Source organism: Sceloporus occidentalis, unplaced genomic scaffold, assembly GCF_023333645.1.
Source record: "Sceloporus occidentalis isolate IW3139 unplaced genomic scaffold, rSceOcc1.0.p SCAF_2, whole genome shotgun sequence".
NCBI classification, from domain to species: Eukaryota; Metazoa; Chordata; class Lepidosauria; order Squamata; family Phrynosomatidae; genus Sceloporus; species Sceloporus occidentalis.
The window spans coordinates 53,852,785-53,872,530 of NW_028316982.1; the positions used below are offsets into that span (position 1 = coordinate 53,852,785).

Below are 19,746 nucleotides of genomic sequence, written 5' to 3' on the forward strand. Positions count from 1 at the left end.
ACAGGAAATGTTGTGTGATAAACATCAGGCATTTCCTGTTTAACTCTTGTTTAAATCCTGTTTGCCCCTTAATTTAATAAAACAGTTATTCTAAGCTCTAGGAGAGGAGGAAGACAAACCCTTCTCCTTGACACTGCAGTCCTGATGACACCTCCCCTATGCATGCTGTTAATTTTAATACAAACTTAATCATTTTGGTGTTGGGTAAGAGGTATGAGGGGCCTAAATACCCCAAAGGCACCAAATCCCATTTGATCTTGGAAGCCAAGTAGGGTCAGCCCTGAGTAATACTTGTATGGAAGGCCACCAATGAATACCAGGTGCTGTAGGCTGTATTTCAAATGGAGGAACTGGCAAAACCACCTCTTATTCCTTGCCTAAGAAAAGCCTATGAAATTAATGGGTTTGCCATAAGCTGACAGGTGACTTGAAGGCACATGCACACACAAGAGGGTATGGTATCCTTTTTATGCATATTATCTCAAAATAACAAGGGAGTATATTATTAATGGGATGTAATGCAATCCTCATCATATTTACTGCAAAGTCAGTCTCTCTGAATGTTTGTTTTTTGTTGTTGTTAATTGCCTTCAAGTTGACTTTGATTCATGGCAATGCCATGAATGAGAGACCTCCAAGTTACTCTTTCCTCACCTGCCCTGTTCAGGTCCTGCAGGTCCAGGGCCGTGTCCTGCCTGATTAAGTCTATCAATGTGTAGTGCAGTCTCCCTCTTTTCCTCCTGCCCTCCACCTTACCCAAGCATTGGCCCCATACAGACTGCCAAAATAAAGCTGCTTCGGGACACTTTGGAGGTATGCTGTTTAAATGTTGCATGTGTCCTAAGAGTCTGGAAGCTGCACCAAAGCCACGCTCCAGTCCTTAGGACTAGATTGTGGCTTTCGTGTGCCTTCTGGATTCTTAGGATGCATGCAACATTTAAACAGCATATCTCCACAGTGTCCCGAAGCAGCTTTATTTTGGCAGTTTGTATGGGACCAAAATCATCCTTTTTTAGTGAGATCTGTCTTCTCACTATATGGCCACAGTACGATAGCCTCAGTTTTAGTCATCGAAGCTTCTAGGGAGAAATTCTGGCCTGATTTGCTTTAGGACCCATTTGTTTGTTTGTTTTTAGCAGTCCACATATTCTGAAGCACCACATCTTGAATGAGTTGATTTTCTTCCTGAATGTAATGGGAAACAAATCCTGTAAAAGCACTGAGCACTGTAGACCTACTTAGGATGTATTTACTGGATGGGAGATCACCAGTGAACACCAGATGTGGTATGCTAGGTTTTAGAGCAGGGGTCGGCAACCTCCAGCCTGCGGGCCGGATGCGGCCTGCAGAGGCCTTTCAGCCGGCCCCTGCCCACTCCTGCCGCCGCTGCCACCGATTGCGGCTTTTCGCCGCCGCCATTTTATTTCTCAAAACGGCAGCAAAGTCTCGCGCGACCCTTCCCGTGGTTGCACGAGACTTTGCCGCCATTTTGAAAAACAAAATGGCGGCGGCCTAGAGGTGAAGTCTCGCGCGACCATGGGAAAGGTCGCACAAGACATCGCCGCCATTCGCGGCAGCCTCTAGGAGGCCCGTTGCGGTTGCCGGGCCCCTGCTACAGGGCTCCGATGGTGGCAGTGGGCCTCTGGGAGGCCCGTTGCGGTGGCCGGGGCCCTACAATAGGTCTCCGGCGGCGGCAGCGGGCCTCTGGGAGGCCCGATGCGGTGTCCGGGGCCCTGCAACAAGGCTCTGGCGGCAGCAGCGGGCCTCTGGGAGGCCCTCTGCGGTGGCCGGGGCCCTCCAACAGGGCTCTGGCAGCGGCAGTGGGCCTCTGAGAGCCTCCCCTCTGGCAAAGAGGAGGAGGCCTCCAGCGCTGGCGACCCCTGCTGGCTTTTTTGCCGAAGGAGGCCTCCAGCACTGGCGGCCCCCACCGGCTTTTTTGCTGGCCTCTGACGGGACCTGGGAGCCGCATGCCAGGGGCGGAGCTTCCACCCTCCGGGGACCAGGCCTCCTCCTCTTTGCCGGCCCCTGACGGGGCCCCAGGCCCCGTCAGGGGCCTGCAAAGAGGGGGAGGCCTCCAGCACTGGCAGCCCCTGCCGGCTCTTTCCCGGCCTCTGACAGGGCCTGGGGCCCCGTCAGGGGCCAGCAAAGAGGAGGAGGCCTGGTCCCCGGAGGGTGGAAGCTCTGCCCCCGGCATGCGGCTCCGCCTCCGGAGGGTGGAAGCTCCACTCCCCAGCTTTGGCCCCCCAGCTGTCTGAGGGACAGCAACCTGGCCCCCGACTCAAAAAGGTTGCCTACCCCTGTTTTAGAGGAAGGAGCTAGCAACCCCACTTCTGACTATTCTGTGCCTAAGAAAACTCTATGAAATTCATGGGGTCACTATATGTTGACAGATGACTTGATGGCACATGTGTCCACACACGCAGAGCAGATGCAGCACTGCTGCAGTTGTAATTCCCAAGTGTTTTTAGGCAAAATCCAAAATTTTAGTTCAGATTCAATTTTGGAATTAGGATTAAGCCTGTGGATGAGGAGTGTGTTACATTTACTTTATTTTTAACTGGAATAAAGTTCTTGTGAAGTCTTTGGAATCTATTGTTTTTAACTCTTAAAACCCTAGGACAGGACAACATATATATATATATATATATATATATATATATATATCTCAAAATGTGTGTCAGTTCCAACATCTCAAGAAATTTTCTTACCCGTTTGCTATCCAAGATTTACAGTGTAAAAGAGGGAGAAAATGGAAATTGAAACACTAAGGTTTAAGAATTGGGTATATGTGTTTGTGAGAAATGTACATTTATAATTTCATGGTTTAAGAACAAAGATAGCAGTGTGAATATTACTGCACATAGGTGTTACAGTTTCAAAATAGAAATCTCTAATATTCAAAAACATATAGGTCTATTCAGTCATTTTCACATAGACACATCCCTTTGCAAAAGGAAAGGACAAACATTTTGTTTCTCTTTATATGCCTCAATTTAAAATATAATACAGTGTAAGTAAAGTATAATTCTTCACATTCCGAGAATAGGTGCTCCATATTTTTAAATAGTAGCCCAGGGGCAGGGGAGAGAGAACCTCATAAAAAGAGTGGGATGATTTTGCCCTTTAAGATTTCTTATGACATTAGTAAGAAACATGCAGAGCTCCAGATAATCCTGTATTACAAGCTCCAGAAATCCTAACCAACAGTGAGGAGTGCTGGCAGCTGCAGTTCAACAACATCTGGAAGGCTATTGGATTCCTATTCCTGTTGGAGGCAGAGGAGGAAGGGAAGGGAAAGGAAAGGAAAGAAAGGGAAGGGGAGCAAGCAAGAAGCAAGAGTTGGAAAAGTTACTTTTTTATACTACAGCTGTCAGAATTCCTTAGCAGCATAACCAGTATCATATTGTCCCTTAGGAGTTATGGCCCCAAAAAGTAACTTTCCTAGGCTCTGGAGGAGATTTTTCATAAGGTCAATAAACATGAGAAAACAAGGCATCTCCTCCATTATAGGGAAAAAAGCTTTGTAAGAACAGTAATAACAGGTTGTTCCCAGGTAAGAAAAAGGGATCACAGCAGAGTTTTTAAGTACACAAAAGCCTCCAGAATGGGGGGATATCAAGTGAAATTAAAGGAGGAGTGGGTACAAAAGAATTTGCAGGGAAACTCTTGACACATGAAGTAATTACAAGGACAAGCCAACAAAAGAAGCAACCAGAATTGCCACTATGCTCCCTGTTATGGAGTGGGCTTGTTAGGCACTCAGGATTGGGCAGGGCAAGTGCAATTTTGTGGGGTAGGCGGCATGGCTTTCTTCCCAGGGTGTGGTTTGTATGCCACAGCATGAGATATGACTGTGATGATTGCCATTGCACAAAGCCACCTACGGAGGTATAATTCATGACTCTGTGCTTAGAGAAATTACTGCATTTGCCATTGGCTTTAGTGACTAATTGCCTTTGAAGTCTCTTTGAAGAACAGATTTGCTTTCCAGCAAAGAGCATGGAGGAAGTTGACCATAAAGGAGCAGAGGGTGGGAGGGTATTTTCCTGCAGTCCCTTTGTGACATTTACTTTGCACTTGTTTAATGGCTCTCCCACATGTTGGGTGCGGGGGCCATAATTCAATGCTCAGAATTATATCACGGCAGGCCTCTTTCCACCTCACTTAGGAAAAACTCGAGTGGGATTGTTACGTCCCACTCCTTGAAGGGATACCCCAGCACTGCTGACAAAGGCAAGTCAAGGGCATGGTTCAGGTGGACTGTAGCAATAGAGTTAGGTTGTTCACGTTGTAAGGTTTGATGACCTTAGCAAAGGACAGCCCTCTGTTTTAAGGCATTGTCTGACCAAAACACTGCCTACTCCAACTCCAAGCATATTTTATAGATAACATAACATATGAAGGGAAAGCATGGGTCTTGTGTTTGGCAATCAACAGTGAGCCCGTGGTGACCTGCATGATAGTCACCCTGTTCATTTAAAGCCATCTAATAGGACCTTAAGGATTGTAGCTCCATCCTACAGAATCCTGAGATGTGTAGTTGTGGGAGGTATTTAGAATTCTAGATCAAAGAGCTCTGGTCTACTGCCCTAAACTACACCTCTCTTGCAGCCTCACCAAACTACAAATCATAGGATGGAGCTATAACAATTAAGTGCTGTAACAACAAGACATCTCCTCTGCACAACAGTGTTGTGCAGAGATTCCCTGTGTTGGATAAGGATTGCAGCACAGGTAAATACAGCTGGATAAGGAATATACATCCCTGAATTCCATTGGCTGGATTGATGGCAGTTAAGACACTGTAGAAGTGCTCTATTATAGTTGTACAGTGTGGATACAATTTTGGTCACTCTGTTCTCCACTGGGGTGAGATGTAGTTTATTTCTGTTTAAATTACAACAATGCCTTTTGTATTGGCATATCTAAATTTACCTTAGCACATGAAAATTTTAAATATGCATCTTCTTTTGTCCTTTCTTTTGTTGATGTGACTTTTCTTTTTACTTTTGATGATACCTGAGCAGCTACTTAAGGTTCCGTATATCTGGAAACAGGAGTGGTGCGGTAAACTCAAACTTTAAATGAACCATTCAAGATTCTGGACATATTTTGAAGAGAGGCTTTGGTACTTTGGATCCTTACAGTTCTAATTAAATCAGAATCATTGGCCCACTGTTGCCATTGCTACAGAATGAATGCTACTGCTCCCCTACCTAATGATACATGTATGACCTCTAAGTCAAATTCTAAGTGCCTTTCCCTTTTTGTTCCTCCTCACCCCACCTCATTTCAAATAGTCTATCTTCTTCCTTTTTGGTTTCAGGTGTCTTCTTTGTTTACCTGCACAAAAATGTGGGGCTAAAACTTTTTGAACATTTTCTGCATTGTTCTTTCATTAATTTATATTTGTGGGGCTTTTTGTTTTTGTTTTGTTTTTGTTTAAGCTTCCAAATGTGGTTCCTAACATCTTAGAAGAGGGCACTCATGGAAATACGAAAAAGGGAATACTTGCATGAAGTAGCAATTTGTTTAATCTTTTGAATGGTTATTTCTTCCTTGCATAACCCTGCCTGCTAAGAAGAAAATTTAAAAAATCAGGGACAAACTCCATCTAGAAATACTCTTCCTATCATTTAAACCTCTCTGACAGTTGGGAACTTTTGTAACTGTGATGGTTTAAAACAAGTGATTCTGACAAATGCATAGTGAGGTGTTACAGACATGGGAAGAACTGCACCACATCCTGTCCTCAATGTATGGATTGCCTCTGCCCAGCAGAGTAGGTACTTCTATTCCTTCTGCTGATCAGTACTTCTACACTGAACATTGCTTTGTCTTTTTCTGCTTTTCCTTTCCTCAGAAACAAGACACTCTAAACCAAGTAAGACTTGTTTTGTATGCTGTATTAATCACATGTGATGTTTATATGTTGCTTTGCATGTTTGCTTCAGCATAAATAGAGAAGCCAAAAAAAACCAACATCAAGTACAGCATGTAATTTCAGCTAGCACTGTAAAAAAAAGTGGGGGTAGTGAACCCTCAAGGCTACACCTATATTCTTAGAAGACTCATATATACAGGTCTAAATGTACAGAGAAAATTTGCCATTTTGATCCAGCACATAATGAAATTACGGCATCATTTTTGTGCTATAATTCATGAAAAAATATTGCTTATCATCAGTGATGATCATTTTGCAGGAATTATATGCCTATGAATTTAAGAGTGTTTCCATACATGAGCTTTGCTCTAGCCTTTCCTTAAATAACCCTGTGATGTAAATACGGACCTAAATCCAATTGCTAGTCCCAGCTGGAACAGATCCATTGAATCAATTGCTGAAAGGTAAATCAATAATTACATAAATCTTATAGATTCCAGGGGTCTTCACTAATTGGGTTTAGCAGTTTGATTTAGTCCATGAAATCCACTTTGGCTGTCATACACATTAAATTTTTCATTGTATCATTTTCTCTGAATGCATATCCTCCTGTAAGCAAGGACAGTGGAATGAGTACTCTCAAGGGAACCCTAAGGTTTGCAGAAGAAAAGAACAAATCTTTAAACAAATTACTCTAAGGAAGGAAACAAAAAACCCAACCAACCCAATGAAGAATGACCTTGCAGAATATTGGCTGGGATGAGTGGTGGAAGATGAAAACCAAAAAAGAAAATGGAGTATCCAGGAGAAAGGTGTAGCTGGCTAGCTGGCTGGCTGGAATAGATCCTAAAACCATAACTGTAGTCTATTTTGCGATATTTTGTTGCAGATTCTATTTGTTCTTTTCTATCCCACAGTAATGATCACAGCAGAGAGTCTCAAAAGTAATTTTTAAGCCTCACAAATACTCCTTCAAGAAAACATATATTGACTGTTGGATTGCAGAGTCAGTGGACAGAAACTCTTACTTGTCAATGGTGTTGATTAACTGATATGCTGATCAATTTCCTGAATTGTTTTGCAGAAGGCAATATACACCTATTGCAGGATTATGGGGATTATTGTAGGGATAAAAAGAAAGCCCACCCATCTCTTGAAAGACCTCATTGTAGTCTTTTATCTCTGCATTCCTGTTTCTCCAGCATGGACCTTCAAAGTACTGTAGTGTTATCATGAAAGTGGTGAACCTCGTGCTAACTAATAATAATAATAATAATAATAATAATAATTTATTTGTATCCCACCCAATCACGGGGAATCCGGGCGGCTAACAGAATTGTAACTCAGAAAGCTGCCACAGGACTCAAAACAGTGCAAAACTGTCTGAGTTCTCCAGTTCATGTTTGCAGGGAGTCCATGTTGTCTAAATTGCAAACAGAACAGTCCATAGACACATACAGGCAGATATAAGAGGTGTGTGTGCTATGAGTGGAGATTCTTACTGTTTCTCAGTCCAGCAGCTGAATACAACCAAGTTTTTATCCTCAGTGGCTCCAGGGAGATCCTCAGCAGGCTTGCTATACACTTGACAATACATATCATCACTTCTACTGCACATTAGAAAGTTTTTGATGACCCACACCTATGAAGAACTTTAGCTGCACTTCCTAGTCTGCTGCTTCTGCTGCTGCCACCCATGTATGCATGTAGTCTAGCGTGGACCACTGCTATCAACATACTGTATGTAAGCAGTGCATCACTGTGTTTTCTTTGACACATGTACACACAGTCTGCATTTTTGCAAAGTAATCCTGTTTTAGTGTTAAGGCAATAAAGATTCTCAGTTACTCATTAGTACTGTATGCATGCTGCAGTGTATTTCTGCTTTACTCCTGTAGACATATGTGTCCCTGTATATATTTTTACTTCGGTGCAAAGAATCAGGCAGAACTCAGTGCTTTCCTGCTATATGTAATGTCTTTTCTCTGTCTGTGCTGAGAATCTTTCTGTTCGTTTTGTACTAGTATAAGTAGATTTCAGTGAATTTTTGTTGTGCAGCCTGTGGCCAATTCTTTTATTGGTTCTTGGTATATAAATGTGTTTCTCCTCTCTGTCTAGTAATCTTTTCCCTCAGAGGTTTAAAACTGGGACCATTCCAACTGCAAAAAGCACAGAACTTGGTCTTTTATCCAATGTGAATCAATCAAAACAAATATGTGTATTATGATTTGTTTGTTTTATGCGGGTTCTGGATTCCAACAACACCACTACCACTCTCCAGACATTATTTTAATATCTAACCAGACACATTGTATGCAGTAGGAAAATAAAACATGCAGTAGGAAACAGGTTTTTGTGTAGGGGCAGTATGGACTATTATCAGGAACAAAGTAGTTTCCTTAAAAACCAGAAGGATAAAGAAGTAGAAAATAAAAGAGACTGCTGTTAGCTTTCAGTTTTTTAAAAATAATGTTATACTAGTAGTATATTATTGGGACAAACCATCTGACTGCTCCAAGGATGCAAACTTGAAGATATGTCTACTTATATTGGCTCCAATTGTGTTGATGTAAGGACTGACAACTGCATCCAGCTCTCCTTTCAAACCATGGCTGTAGGGTTTACTGACACCTAGAATGTACCCAGTTCCACTATTAGATTTTTGTAATGTCAATTCCAGTTCAATCCACAGTGCCATCACACCTGAGAGATAGTGCCAACATATCTGCAGTCAATGTCTTGGTGAGATTGTTTCTGTCGCTTTCTACAGTGCAAGGCATAGTGATGCAAAATAGCATGTGATGTCAGGAAGGCTGGAGGAAAAGCATCTCCCTGGTGACAGACCCCTGGCTTCTTTTGCAGTAGGAGAAAAAAAATATATTAGATTAAATCCTACTACTCCCATATCTATCTGAAACTTTCTTGAAATTCAGTTATAAACCACTGGTCTGAAAACATCTCCTTTCTATCCCTTCTCTTCCCATTGGTAGTGGAGTACTCATAATGTGATCTGTTTTCCTAAGAGCTGAGCAACACCATTCCACTTCACTGACAGGACATTCACTGGATCAGCGCAATGTAGTGAGAAAGCCTTTCATGATATCACATTCATTTGCACTTTCTGGATGGAATAAAGACGCCCATCCCCTTGTGATAATGTCCTCGGAGTAAAAATGTAGCAACTGATTGCTTTTACAAGTAGTCAAGAGATAGCCCTCCTCTTCACCCAAGGTAAATAATTCATAGCCAGGGCTTGGGGAAAGAATATTCTTCTGTTTTGAACTACAACTTCCAGAATCCTCCAGCCAGCATGGAGAGTGGCTGTACTGACTGGCATAGGAGAAGGATTCTCAGCTGCCCATAAAATAATGTAGCTTTTCCTACCATGTATCCTCTTGTGACAACCTCCTTCTGTTGTTATTGTTATGTGCCATTGAGTCAGCTTAGATTTATGGCAATTGTCTGAATGAGAGAACTCCAAGAGATCCTGTTATTAAGAACCCAGCTCAGATCTTGCAAACTCAAGGCCACGATGTCCTCCATCAAGTCAGTCTATCTACAATATAGTCTTCTTCTTCTATTACTGCCTTCAGCTTTCCTCCAGCATTATTGTCTTTCCCAGTGAGTCAAATTTTCTCATAATATATCCAAAGTATTATAGCCTCAGTTTGGTCATTTGGTTTGTAGTGAGAACACATACTGATTTGCTGCAAAATCCATTTATTTGTCTTTATGTTGGTCCTTGGTATCTGTAAAATTCTTCCATAGCAACACATTTCAAATGAGGTGACCCCGCCCCAAGTCAGCTTTCTTCATTGTCCAGCTTTCACATCAGTATATAAAATTTGGAAATGTTAAGGAATTGATGGTCTTGACCAGGGGTAGGCAATCTTTTTGAGCCGGGGGCCGGGTTGCTGTCCCTCAGACAACTGGGGGGCCGAAGCCAAAAAATAAATAATTAAATAATTTTTTTTAAAAAAAATAAATATATAAATAAACCAGGACAAATGTAGGACAAAATCTTCAAATGGAAGACACTTTTTTAAAAAAAATGGAGGACATGCGATAAAATTTGCTGATTTTTTAAAAAATGTTAATATAAATGCATGTTTCTGAGGCTTCTATAGACAATTGCCCCCCAATGGCCCCGGCGGCAATTGGCGGCAGGACCGGTCTGGGGCCGGTCCCAAGGCCTCGCCGGGCCGCATCCGGCCCACGGGCCGCAGGTTGCCTACCCCTGGTCTTGACCTTGGTGTTTAACAGTGTATCTTAATCCTTGATGATTTTATCTCGTTCTTTCATAGATTCTTTCATAGTTCTTTCAAGAAAATTGCATGACAGGGCCTTAGGGTTGCCATAAGTCAGAAATGACTTGAAGGCATACAACAGTAGCAACTATTCAGCTGCAACTGAATAAATAAATAAACAGTGCTTTTGCACTTCATTAGCCAGTTATCGTCCCAGGTCTTTGTTATTTCTTTGCTAGCAGTATGGTGCCATCTACACATCTTAAATTGATGTTTCTTCTTCCAGTTTTCACATCTCCTTCAACCAAATCTAATTCTTTCTGCATGATCTTCCAGTTGGTTGGTCCAGATGGTTGACACTTTTACAACCATTACCTTAAGAGTCCAGTTGTGGATATTAGATATTAGGGGTTCTTAACCTACAGAGTCCATTGGTGAGGTTCAGAGGCTCCATGAACTGAATGTAGTTATATTATAATACTATACAATTTCAATGTCTTATTTCTGTTCTAATTGAAATTTACCTTTGAACAAAATTAAAGTTTACTCTTTGTCGTATTTGCACAGTTTAGATTTATTTGGGGGAGGGGAGTGACCACTGATTTTTGTTTGAGTGAATGAGGAAGACATGATTCTTTGTAAAGATTGTTTTGTGGTCTGCTTGTTAGAAGGAATTCAATCTTTTATGAAATTAAATAAACTGTATACACATTTTTGTGTGCGTGTATTTACATGTGTTTGGGGAGGATGGAAAAGTATATAACTTACATCAGATTCTCAAAGGGATCTGTGACCAAAAAGGCTAAAGGATCTCTGTGTAAGGGAAAGCCTGAGCACTTGGTGGCTAATTCTTATCATTGTATTTTGTGAGGAGACAGTATTTCTGCAAAAGTGTTGTGTGGTTCCCCTTTTTTAAGATGAGATGGCAAACATTAAGCTGTAGAATTTCTAATGGGACTTGACTTCCCTTCTTTCCTCCCTACAGCCTATTGACTATGAAGGATTCCAGCTCTTCATGAGAACATATCTAGAGGTAGATATTCCTGAGGAGCTCTGCCAACACCTCTTCCTGTCTTTTAAAAGAAAAATTTGCCAATATTCCCCAGAAAGCCAGCGGCAAAGTTCCAGCGTTCCACAGCTCAGCAATCTTGGTGAGCAGCATGAATCCCCTTCTATCTCTTCTGTTTCAGACCACACAAGTTCCCATATAGTGAATCATCAGCTCTCTTTGTAAGGATGAAATTCAGCATTGCCTGCATGCTCACTGAAATTAAAACATGAAAGGAAGCTAGAAAGGTTTTGGGCATCTTTGACAGATGGGTTTTAGAAAGTAACAAATGGGGCCTGCAACAAAATGTTGCAATGTAGTCTTCTGTTCAGGGTTCCAGCCAGTTGATCACAGAATATTATTTTCCAATCTCTCTCTCTCTCTCTCTCTTAGTGTTTAACCCCTTTCATCCCAGTCACTGAGTCAGCATTCTTGAGTCCACTGAATATGATCCCCACACAGATATATACTTTCCATAGTCCTAGTCTGGCTGTTTGGGATTTGCTTCCAATCCCCATTCCTCCTCCTTGCCTCATTAGTTTTTGTTCTTTTGTTTTTGGAATTTTTGTAGTTGCACCAAAGCATATCAGAAAAGTTGATGAAGGAGAATAGCTATAACTATACTCTTAACAGTGCCAGCAAGGATGCTCATCATGTTCTCACTGAGCCTGCTATATCAGTCATATATTCATCAGTTTTTTAATGGTGTGTAAAATAAATATGGTTTGAGTTATGAACTAGGAAAGTGGTGAAATAGTCATTTTGTCTCATGCTAGTCTGAGTCGGGATGCTTGTAATTCGATTCAGGGATTCTGGGATTTGATCCAAGATCCTTCTCATGTGGGATCTAACTTGCTGACATAACTGTGTGGGAATCTACACACAGTTATACACTTCCCATGATTGCAAATGCTTCACCATGTTTTATTTATTTATTTATTGGAACAATGCATACAAGGATTGCCACTTCAGTCTTACTTTTGGTGGGAGCGTCGACTCAAAAATAACTTCTGACCAGTGGGTTTTACTTGGGATGGATACATAGAGAATTGCAATTTCAGCTTTACTCTTGGTAGGCATATCTACCCAGAAATAATACCCACTGAGCAAAAATTTGTGTGTGCACAAGCTGATTTCAGCACTAAACGGATAAATGGCTCCAAAAGAACAAAAATGAATCTCCTTCCTGAGTAGGGGAAAAGTAAAAGAATGAGCAAGTGAATGAGTTACAGTGGTAAGAAGCAGAAGGCCAGCCAATTGGAGAATGAAGGGAGGCAAGACTTTTGCTAAGGAGACAGAATGTCATCAGTAAGGCAGGGGAATGAAAGGAGCAAGATGGCAAAACACAGACCTCAGAGAAGTGACTGCAGTAGCTTCAAATATCCCTTTTATTACTCAAAGGAAAAGGGGCTCCTCCACAGTGCTAGATGACAGGAATGGTAACAGATGGCTTTGGATGGTTGCATGAATCATGTGAATTTAAATGTGGAAACATGAGTATGGGACTACACAGATTGCCCTTAAGGGGCAGCATGTAGCTGCTGCTTTCCTGGCCAGATTGAGGCCGCAGCAACCTCATGCCGTGGTCCCAATCTGACCACTGGAGAGCAAAAAAGGAACCGCAAAAAGCGGCTCCTTTTTGCGTCCTCCGAAGGGTGCCATAGCTGGGGCAGCGTGGCTTGGTGTCCCTTTGGTGCTGCATCATTTGGATGCAGTGCCAGAGGTGCAGCATCATGGTGTGTGTCGTCTGGACCGGTGCGTGCCAAATGGCATCATGGGGGCACAGAGTTAGAGTAAGCGTCATCAGGATACTGCATCTGGACTCTGCCCACCCTCTGACGGTCTGTATAAGGCCTATAACCTTTACCTTGTTTGGATTCCTTCTGTTACTATGGACCTTACTGCACAGGGCTCCTGGGACGCAAAGCGAATGGTCCCAAAGGGGATGGGAAGGGAATGGAATGAGTGGGGGATGCATTTTTCTGCACACAGAAGTCCCTCACTTGTTCCATTCCCTTCCAATCCGTTCCCAATCCATCCCAGAGGACTGCGATTTTTGAGAATTGTTCTGAACAGTTCTCAAAAATCGCCCCCCTGGAACGGATTTGGAATGGAATGGAAGGGAACAGAACAAATGAGGGACTTCTGTGTGCAGTAAAATGAGTCACCCACTTGTTCCAGGCCCCTTCCGTTCCGTTTTCATCGAGTCCCAGGAGCCCTGTGTGGTAAGGTGCAATACCTATAGATGTTCAAGCACCTCCCAAGTTACTGAAGTGTGTCACATGAGCTGATGTATTTGGCAGGTATTATGAAGGTCCAGTGCCTGGAAAAATTATTTTTCTGAACCACATCTCTCAGAATCCTTCAGCCTATATGGCCAGTATTCCAAATGAGGTTTGCTTAGTGCTGGAACACTGTATCTCTGCAGGTGGAGCTACAGTGAAGAGATGTTGGATTGCCCCCACCATGTATTTTGTGTATTTTTTATGAAGAGTGAACAAACCTGGTAGTTGTTAATAGCAGTGACTTTCACTGTGCATTTTAATGTTTGCACTGATTACAATAAATGTTTGGCCAGCAGCTTTTACTATATTAGTTCCTCTTTTTTTCCATGCATTCAGAGTCCAAGACTATTGATACAGGCATCTCCATCCAGACTGAAGTTGCTTGTGCTCCTGTTACAGGTATTCACTCTGAGAATTTGTGTTTCTGTTAGTGGTATGGTTTAGAAGCCCAAGGTTCCATCCCAGTCAAGCAATTAAACCAACTTATATAGAATTCTTACTAAAACATGCAGTGTCAGCTGTTGAGCCACAAAAGGCTATGATGTATGTACAGATTCACCAATAAAGAGCAAGCTCTATTTTCAAACTATGAACATCACACCTGTTCTTTGTATCTTCTTCTGATGTTCCAGCTGTCATCATATCAGCAGGACATATCACAATATTTTGGAACACTGTTCAGAATGTCTTGTACATGTTTAGCTTAAGCTTACAACATTTTCTGTGCCTAAGCAAACTGCTTATTATGGTTTTGCCTCATTTAGGCCTCATCGTCAGTTTTGGATTTTTTCTCTTTACTTCTGTGAAACTAAATGAGATCTTTATGCTGAAAGAGAGTACCTACACTTGGTTTAGAAATCCTCCCAACCATTGCCTGTGCTAGGGTTGATGGGAATTGCAGTGCAACAACATCTACAGAGGAGCACTTTGCCCACTTCTGGTTTAGAATATTGGAAGCCCCTATTCCACAATGAACAGAGAGCTCCACAAATATAAACAGACAGAATGGGTTTCATCTTTAGCTCACACACTCCTTTGCTCCCTGCATTTTTTTTGTTTTGTTTTTAAACTGGGGACTTCCCTTTCTCTGGAATCCTGCACAGAGAGGCATGCAGCAGCTAAGTAAACATGTTGAACAAAGACTACCTGGGTGCCAAGGCTTTTAAAAACTCTCTCTCATTATTTCAGCATGGTTTGGCATTAGTAACCATTACATTTTGCCAGGAAACAGTTGCTATGCAAAGATGTCCTTTCTTCAAGTGCAGCATTTCTGGTAATACCATGAAGTGCCATCTCTACCATGCTGGTTAGATATAAATGTTCATGAAAGAAAATCCATCCTTTCTTCTGACTGTACAGTTATTGTGAAGGAGATGAGTGGAACTTGTTCAAACTTATTTTAAGAGAGTTCCCTGTAGGAAGAAGTACCCCAAACAGATCATCACCTGGAGTTTTGCTTCTCTGGTTTTGTGCTCAGGTGATGAAACATTATTAATAGCTTACCACTGTTCTCAACAGTGGTCTCTGAACCAGTGTGGTATAGTGGTTTAACTGCTGGACTAGGATTGTAGGAGATCAGATCTCAAATCCCCACTCAGCCATGGAAATGCACTGGGTGACCTTGGACAAGTCACCTACTTTCATTCTTAGACAAAGGCAATGCCAACCTCTGAACAGATCTTGCCAAGGAAGTGCTAGGAGAGAGTCACTATAAATGAGAGTCAACTTGAAGGCATGTAACCGCAACAGTGGCCTCTTCTGACTTAGTAGAAGTGGCTTAAGCCTGGTTCTCAGTTTGGAGAACCTCAGGAGCAGGCAACCTGTGGCCTGCCAAATGTTGTTGGATTACAGTTCCGCTCATCCTTTACTGCTGGCTATGGTGGTGGAAACTACGATCAAAATATAGCTGAAGAGCCACACCATTTGCCCACTCTTGCCCTTAAGCAGCCCCTTGTATGTTGTTCAGTTATAGATGTCTGAAACCTGACCTCTTTTGCTCTCAAGTCTACCAAGCGCATGAAATGCCTTCTACCATAGCTTATCTACAGAAGCTTGTTCTTTGATTTAAGCTTTAATGCACACAAACATTCATGGTCTGCTCCTCAGTGCTTATGACGTTGTTCTAGGAAATCATTTCCAGCCCAGTCTTTGAGCCTAAGAAACATTAGTGGGTTAAATGAAAAGAGGAAGACATACAACATGTGACAAAACTGGCATGCTGTTTCCCTGCTCAGAAAGCACTCAGTGGACCAAGAGTTAAAGCCACAGAGCAAGAAAAAAAAACTAATGGCTCCTTGTTAATGGAAATGGATTATGAAGTTTGACACCCTTCCCCTAGCCTGCAGTTAAAAAAAATGACACTGTGCAGTGCTCCTGGATAAAATATGATGGCCATGAATACAGTTCTCTATCTGAAGGTGTCCTCATTCAAATGGCTCTTTTCCAAGTCCAGTTTAAAGATAAAGAACTATGAAGGGAAAGCACATTGTGGCTTTGAAATTTCCCATCAGCATTTAGCATTTGGAGAGGTCACTGTTTTCCCTGTTTGGATGAAATATTGCCATATTTCTATTTCATTTATATTTATAGTATCAGAACTCTCATATATATGGATGTACAGATGCAAATCATTGTCTTTTTTCTTCAGTTTTTTGGGTGGTGTAGTTTCTCTCTTTCCAAAAAGAAAAAAAGAGTAGTGTTGTGAAATATTTCAGTTAGCCGTGATTTGGTCTCTTTCTCCTGCCACCTTTTCTGGAAGCCCACCAAGCTCTTTCTGGATGAGAACTTTGTAAGATGTAGTGACACCACTAATCCAGTGGCAATAGAGGTAATTCCTAAGCAGAATTGATGAAAGTTATTTTTGGGAGCCACAGCTGCCAATCTGTGGGGAGAGGGTGCTGGGGGTTGTAGCCCAACAAAATAACTTTACTTAGCTTTGTTCCTAAGCGGGCAGAGTTTGGAAGATCACTGCAACTTCTTTAGCCTAATTTGGAAAAAAAATAATAAGGAGATATGTAGCTTACATGGTTGAGGTACATGAGAAGTGTGTCTATCTGTCCAAGACACTGAACAACAGTCTCTGGTGGCCTTGAACTGTGGAAGGTGGGCTTCATCTTACAGCTGATGAAACAGCTGGTGGACTTCTGAAATCCAGACCAGCCCCAGGCACCTAGTTGGTGTTCAAGATATATGCCTTTAATAAGTACCTAAATTCATGCTATGCTTGATTTATAGGGATCAATGGGAAAACTCTGCTCAGCACCATGGGAAGGCACACACCTGAATCCAAGAGCTCCCAGGGAAACCTGGCAGAGCAGCAAACAGCCTCCTTAAGTCCCACTCCAACCAATGCCAATGCCCTTGGGAACGCTTCACCAAGCTGGTCCAGGTCATCATCACAGAAATCCACTGCTGGTACCCCTTCTGCTCACAATTCCTCAGGGTCCTCCAAGATTTCCTCAGGTTCTCTTCTAAGCCCACAGTCCCCAGGTGAGTTCCATGTTTACCATGCCCTTTCTGAGTTCTTCTATGAATGATACCACCATTTTCTGGCCTTGCCTGACTGCAATTGGATAAAAAACGGTTTCTGTACTGGCTGGGGCAATGGCTTGAAGTTTTCTTTTTATTTGGTCAAAAGTGATGAGTGTGTGGGAGGGAAATTTGAAGTAGGGGTTAGAGCATATTAGATGGGCTGTTTGATCTCTGTGAGAATTTGGCAAAAGCCAAGAGCAAGATTTCAAAACTAATTCACTCATGGGATCAGTCATTATATGTCCAACATCCTCTCTCCACTGGCTCAACAACATCCACCTGCTGCACAATGGTAGTCAGGGACTCCTGGGAGTTCCCTCTGAACCACACAGTGAAACATTTTGCTGTTGTCTTTGCAAACATACAGCTTTGTTTGCAACAAGCCGATTTGTCAGTGGAGGTGTCACCAGCTGCCTGAGTAAAGCTGTGTGAAAGCACATTCTTACTTCAATCACAGTAGATTTTCCATGGCATTTTTGCATCTCTAAATGTTTGTATATTTGTTTCAGGGTGGGGGAGACCTTTGTCCTTGCTGGGATTCTGTCAGTCAATAACCTTATTCTATGGCAATAGGAGTCAGATGGGAGAGATGCAGTGTGATTCATTAGCTCCTGAGCACTCCTTTCTTCAGGGAAAGGCTAAGTGGAAGAGAGGAAGAAAATATCCTCAAGTCCTAAAGGCTAGACTTCACCTCAGATGTCCCCATTATCAACAGTGGCTTAGACTTTACTTGTGTAACCATTCCTTCACTGACAGTCTCTGGCCAAGAGCCTCTGGTTTACTTTGGTTGTTTTCCCTAGGTCACATCTTTCTTCTCAAAAAATACTGTATACATGACATATATTCTCTTATCTATGTTTGTTTTCACATACATTACATCGCATGGCAGACTCAATAATTTAAGAAATTCATGTTAGTTATTTATCAATATGGGCAGTGAAAGATGTGACCTAGGGAAAACCACCCAAGTGAATAAGAGGCTCTTGGCCAGAGGGAGTCAGTGAAGGAATGGGTGAACAATTTTCAATACAATTAGCAATACAATTTTCACTGGAGAGGAGCAGAAATGTTTGGCATCAGGCGCTATGAAATAGGTTTTTATGGGGGGAATTTTTTTTATGGGTAATGACAAAACACACACACACCACCATGAATGCATTTTTGTTAGAAAGTATATTGTGAAACTGCTAAAAGAGAAAATCAAATTAAGATTCCGTTTTTGTCACGCACAAATAATTATGTAAATGAAATAACAGTGACTAGGAAGAAAATGCATATTGTAGAAGCCATCGTAGTGTAGCAATTTGACCCGTTAATAAAGTATTATACATGGTGATTTATCTGCAAATTTGTAAAGAAACTGTTCACTTGAGATTCCTTGGTATTCCTTTAAAAGACCAAGGTTACTGAATGTGCTTTCCTCTAAGAGAACAGTCAATGCCTATAAGGCACTGTACAGAGAAAACAAATCCATCTACCATGAGCAGAAATGAACTAACATGAGCACAGATACTTCTGGTTTGGGAGCATTCCCCATTCACATACATACATAGATACATACATACATACATAAGAGGTGTTATACAAGAGGTGTATTTTAATAATGTAATAGTTTAATTCTATTTTAATGCTTTTCTATGTTTTGAATTGTAAACTGATTTGATTCCCAACATGGAAGAAAAGTGGGATATAAATAAACAAATAAATAATGCAAGTTTATTTTTCAAACATCATACAGTTCCTCAATCTTACATCTTCAGTTCTACCATGGTGGGTAGTATATGAGCTCATCAATAATTATACTAATTATTAGTAATAGCAGCAATTATTACACACAGCACCCTTTATGTACATGACATAAGCAGAAGCAAAATAAGAGTTCCTTGCCTCTGCTTAGTCTCTGTGGTGCCATAAGATTCTTCATGATTTTTATAGAGAAGGTAGATATTGAGGAAAGGTGACATCACGCATGTACAAAACATGGAAAACATTCATTAGCAGTAAATTAATGTCTTTTAATTTGTTCCTTGTTCCTTGATCATGCTGTAAGCAATGTATCACTTTAACCCACTATGACATAATTAATAAGCAGAGTTAATTTTAAGAAAACAGGTCAAAATTCTGCCTTGCTAGCCATCATTACAGAGACATAGCTACAACATCTCCCAATGCTACTCCTCAAAGTCTTATCTTTGAAGCTTTTTGGTACCCCCCCACACACAAACACACACAACAGAGCCATTTCAAGATTCTGGAGAGTGGCGCAGCGAGTAATGACATATCTAACTCCCTCCTCATGTGGGAGGGAGGGCACTTGGAGAATGTGAATGGAACGGATGGGAACAGAGCGGGGGGAGGACTCCGGAAGTTCTGGAGGGGACTCCTGGTGGCATAGTGGTGTTCTCCTGTGCAATAACACACGGTTTCCTTCCATTCCGTTCCGATTCCTCAGAGTGCCATGCAATAAGCTTAATAGTTGCAGAAACCCCTGCAGCGTCCTGTCAGGATCTTGTCAAGCTTCTTCTCTCAGTGTCCCCTGCAAAGCTGGACAAATCATTATTCATATCACAACTCACCCTCTGGAATTTGACATAGATTTGAATTGCAAGGAGTTTCTTGCTCCAGATGACACACACCCCCCCCCCCCCCCCAAATACAAGAACCTGGTGGCTGCAACAGCTGATACTCCTTCCTCAGCAGGACTTGACAGACACTGAGTAGATGCCCCTGCCCTTTAAAAGTGACAAAGAG

The 19,746-nt window shown here is 41.9% G+C and overlaps 1 protein-coding gene across 2 annotated transcripts in view; it reads left to right on the top strand.

Moving 5' to 3' along the window:
• Positions 1-19,746, top strand: part of LOC149318320 (diacylglycerol kinase beta-like) — a 181,931-nt gene that overhangs the window by 53,547 nt on the left and 108,638 nt on the right. Inside the window, exons 4-7 of one of the 2 annotated variants that reach the window (XM_089509406.1) lie at positions 5,864-5,884; positions 11,117-11,282; positions 13,801-13,863; positions 16,699-16,953. In XM_089509406.1, coding sequence (XP_089365532.1) covers positions 5,864-5,884; positions 11,117-11,282; positions 13,801-13,863; positions 16,699-16,953 — 505 coding nt within the window. The remainder of the gene's footprint in view (positions 1-5,863; positions 5,885-11,116; positions 11,283-13,800; positions 13,864-16,698; positions 16,954-19,746) is intronic. The other variant, XM_089509407.1, reaches the window with a different exon arrangement.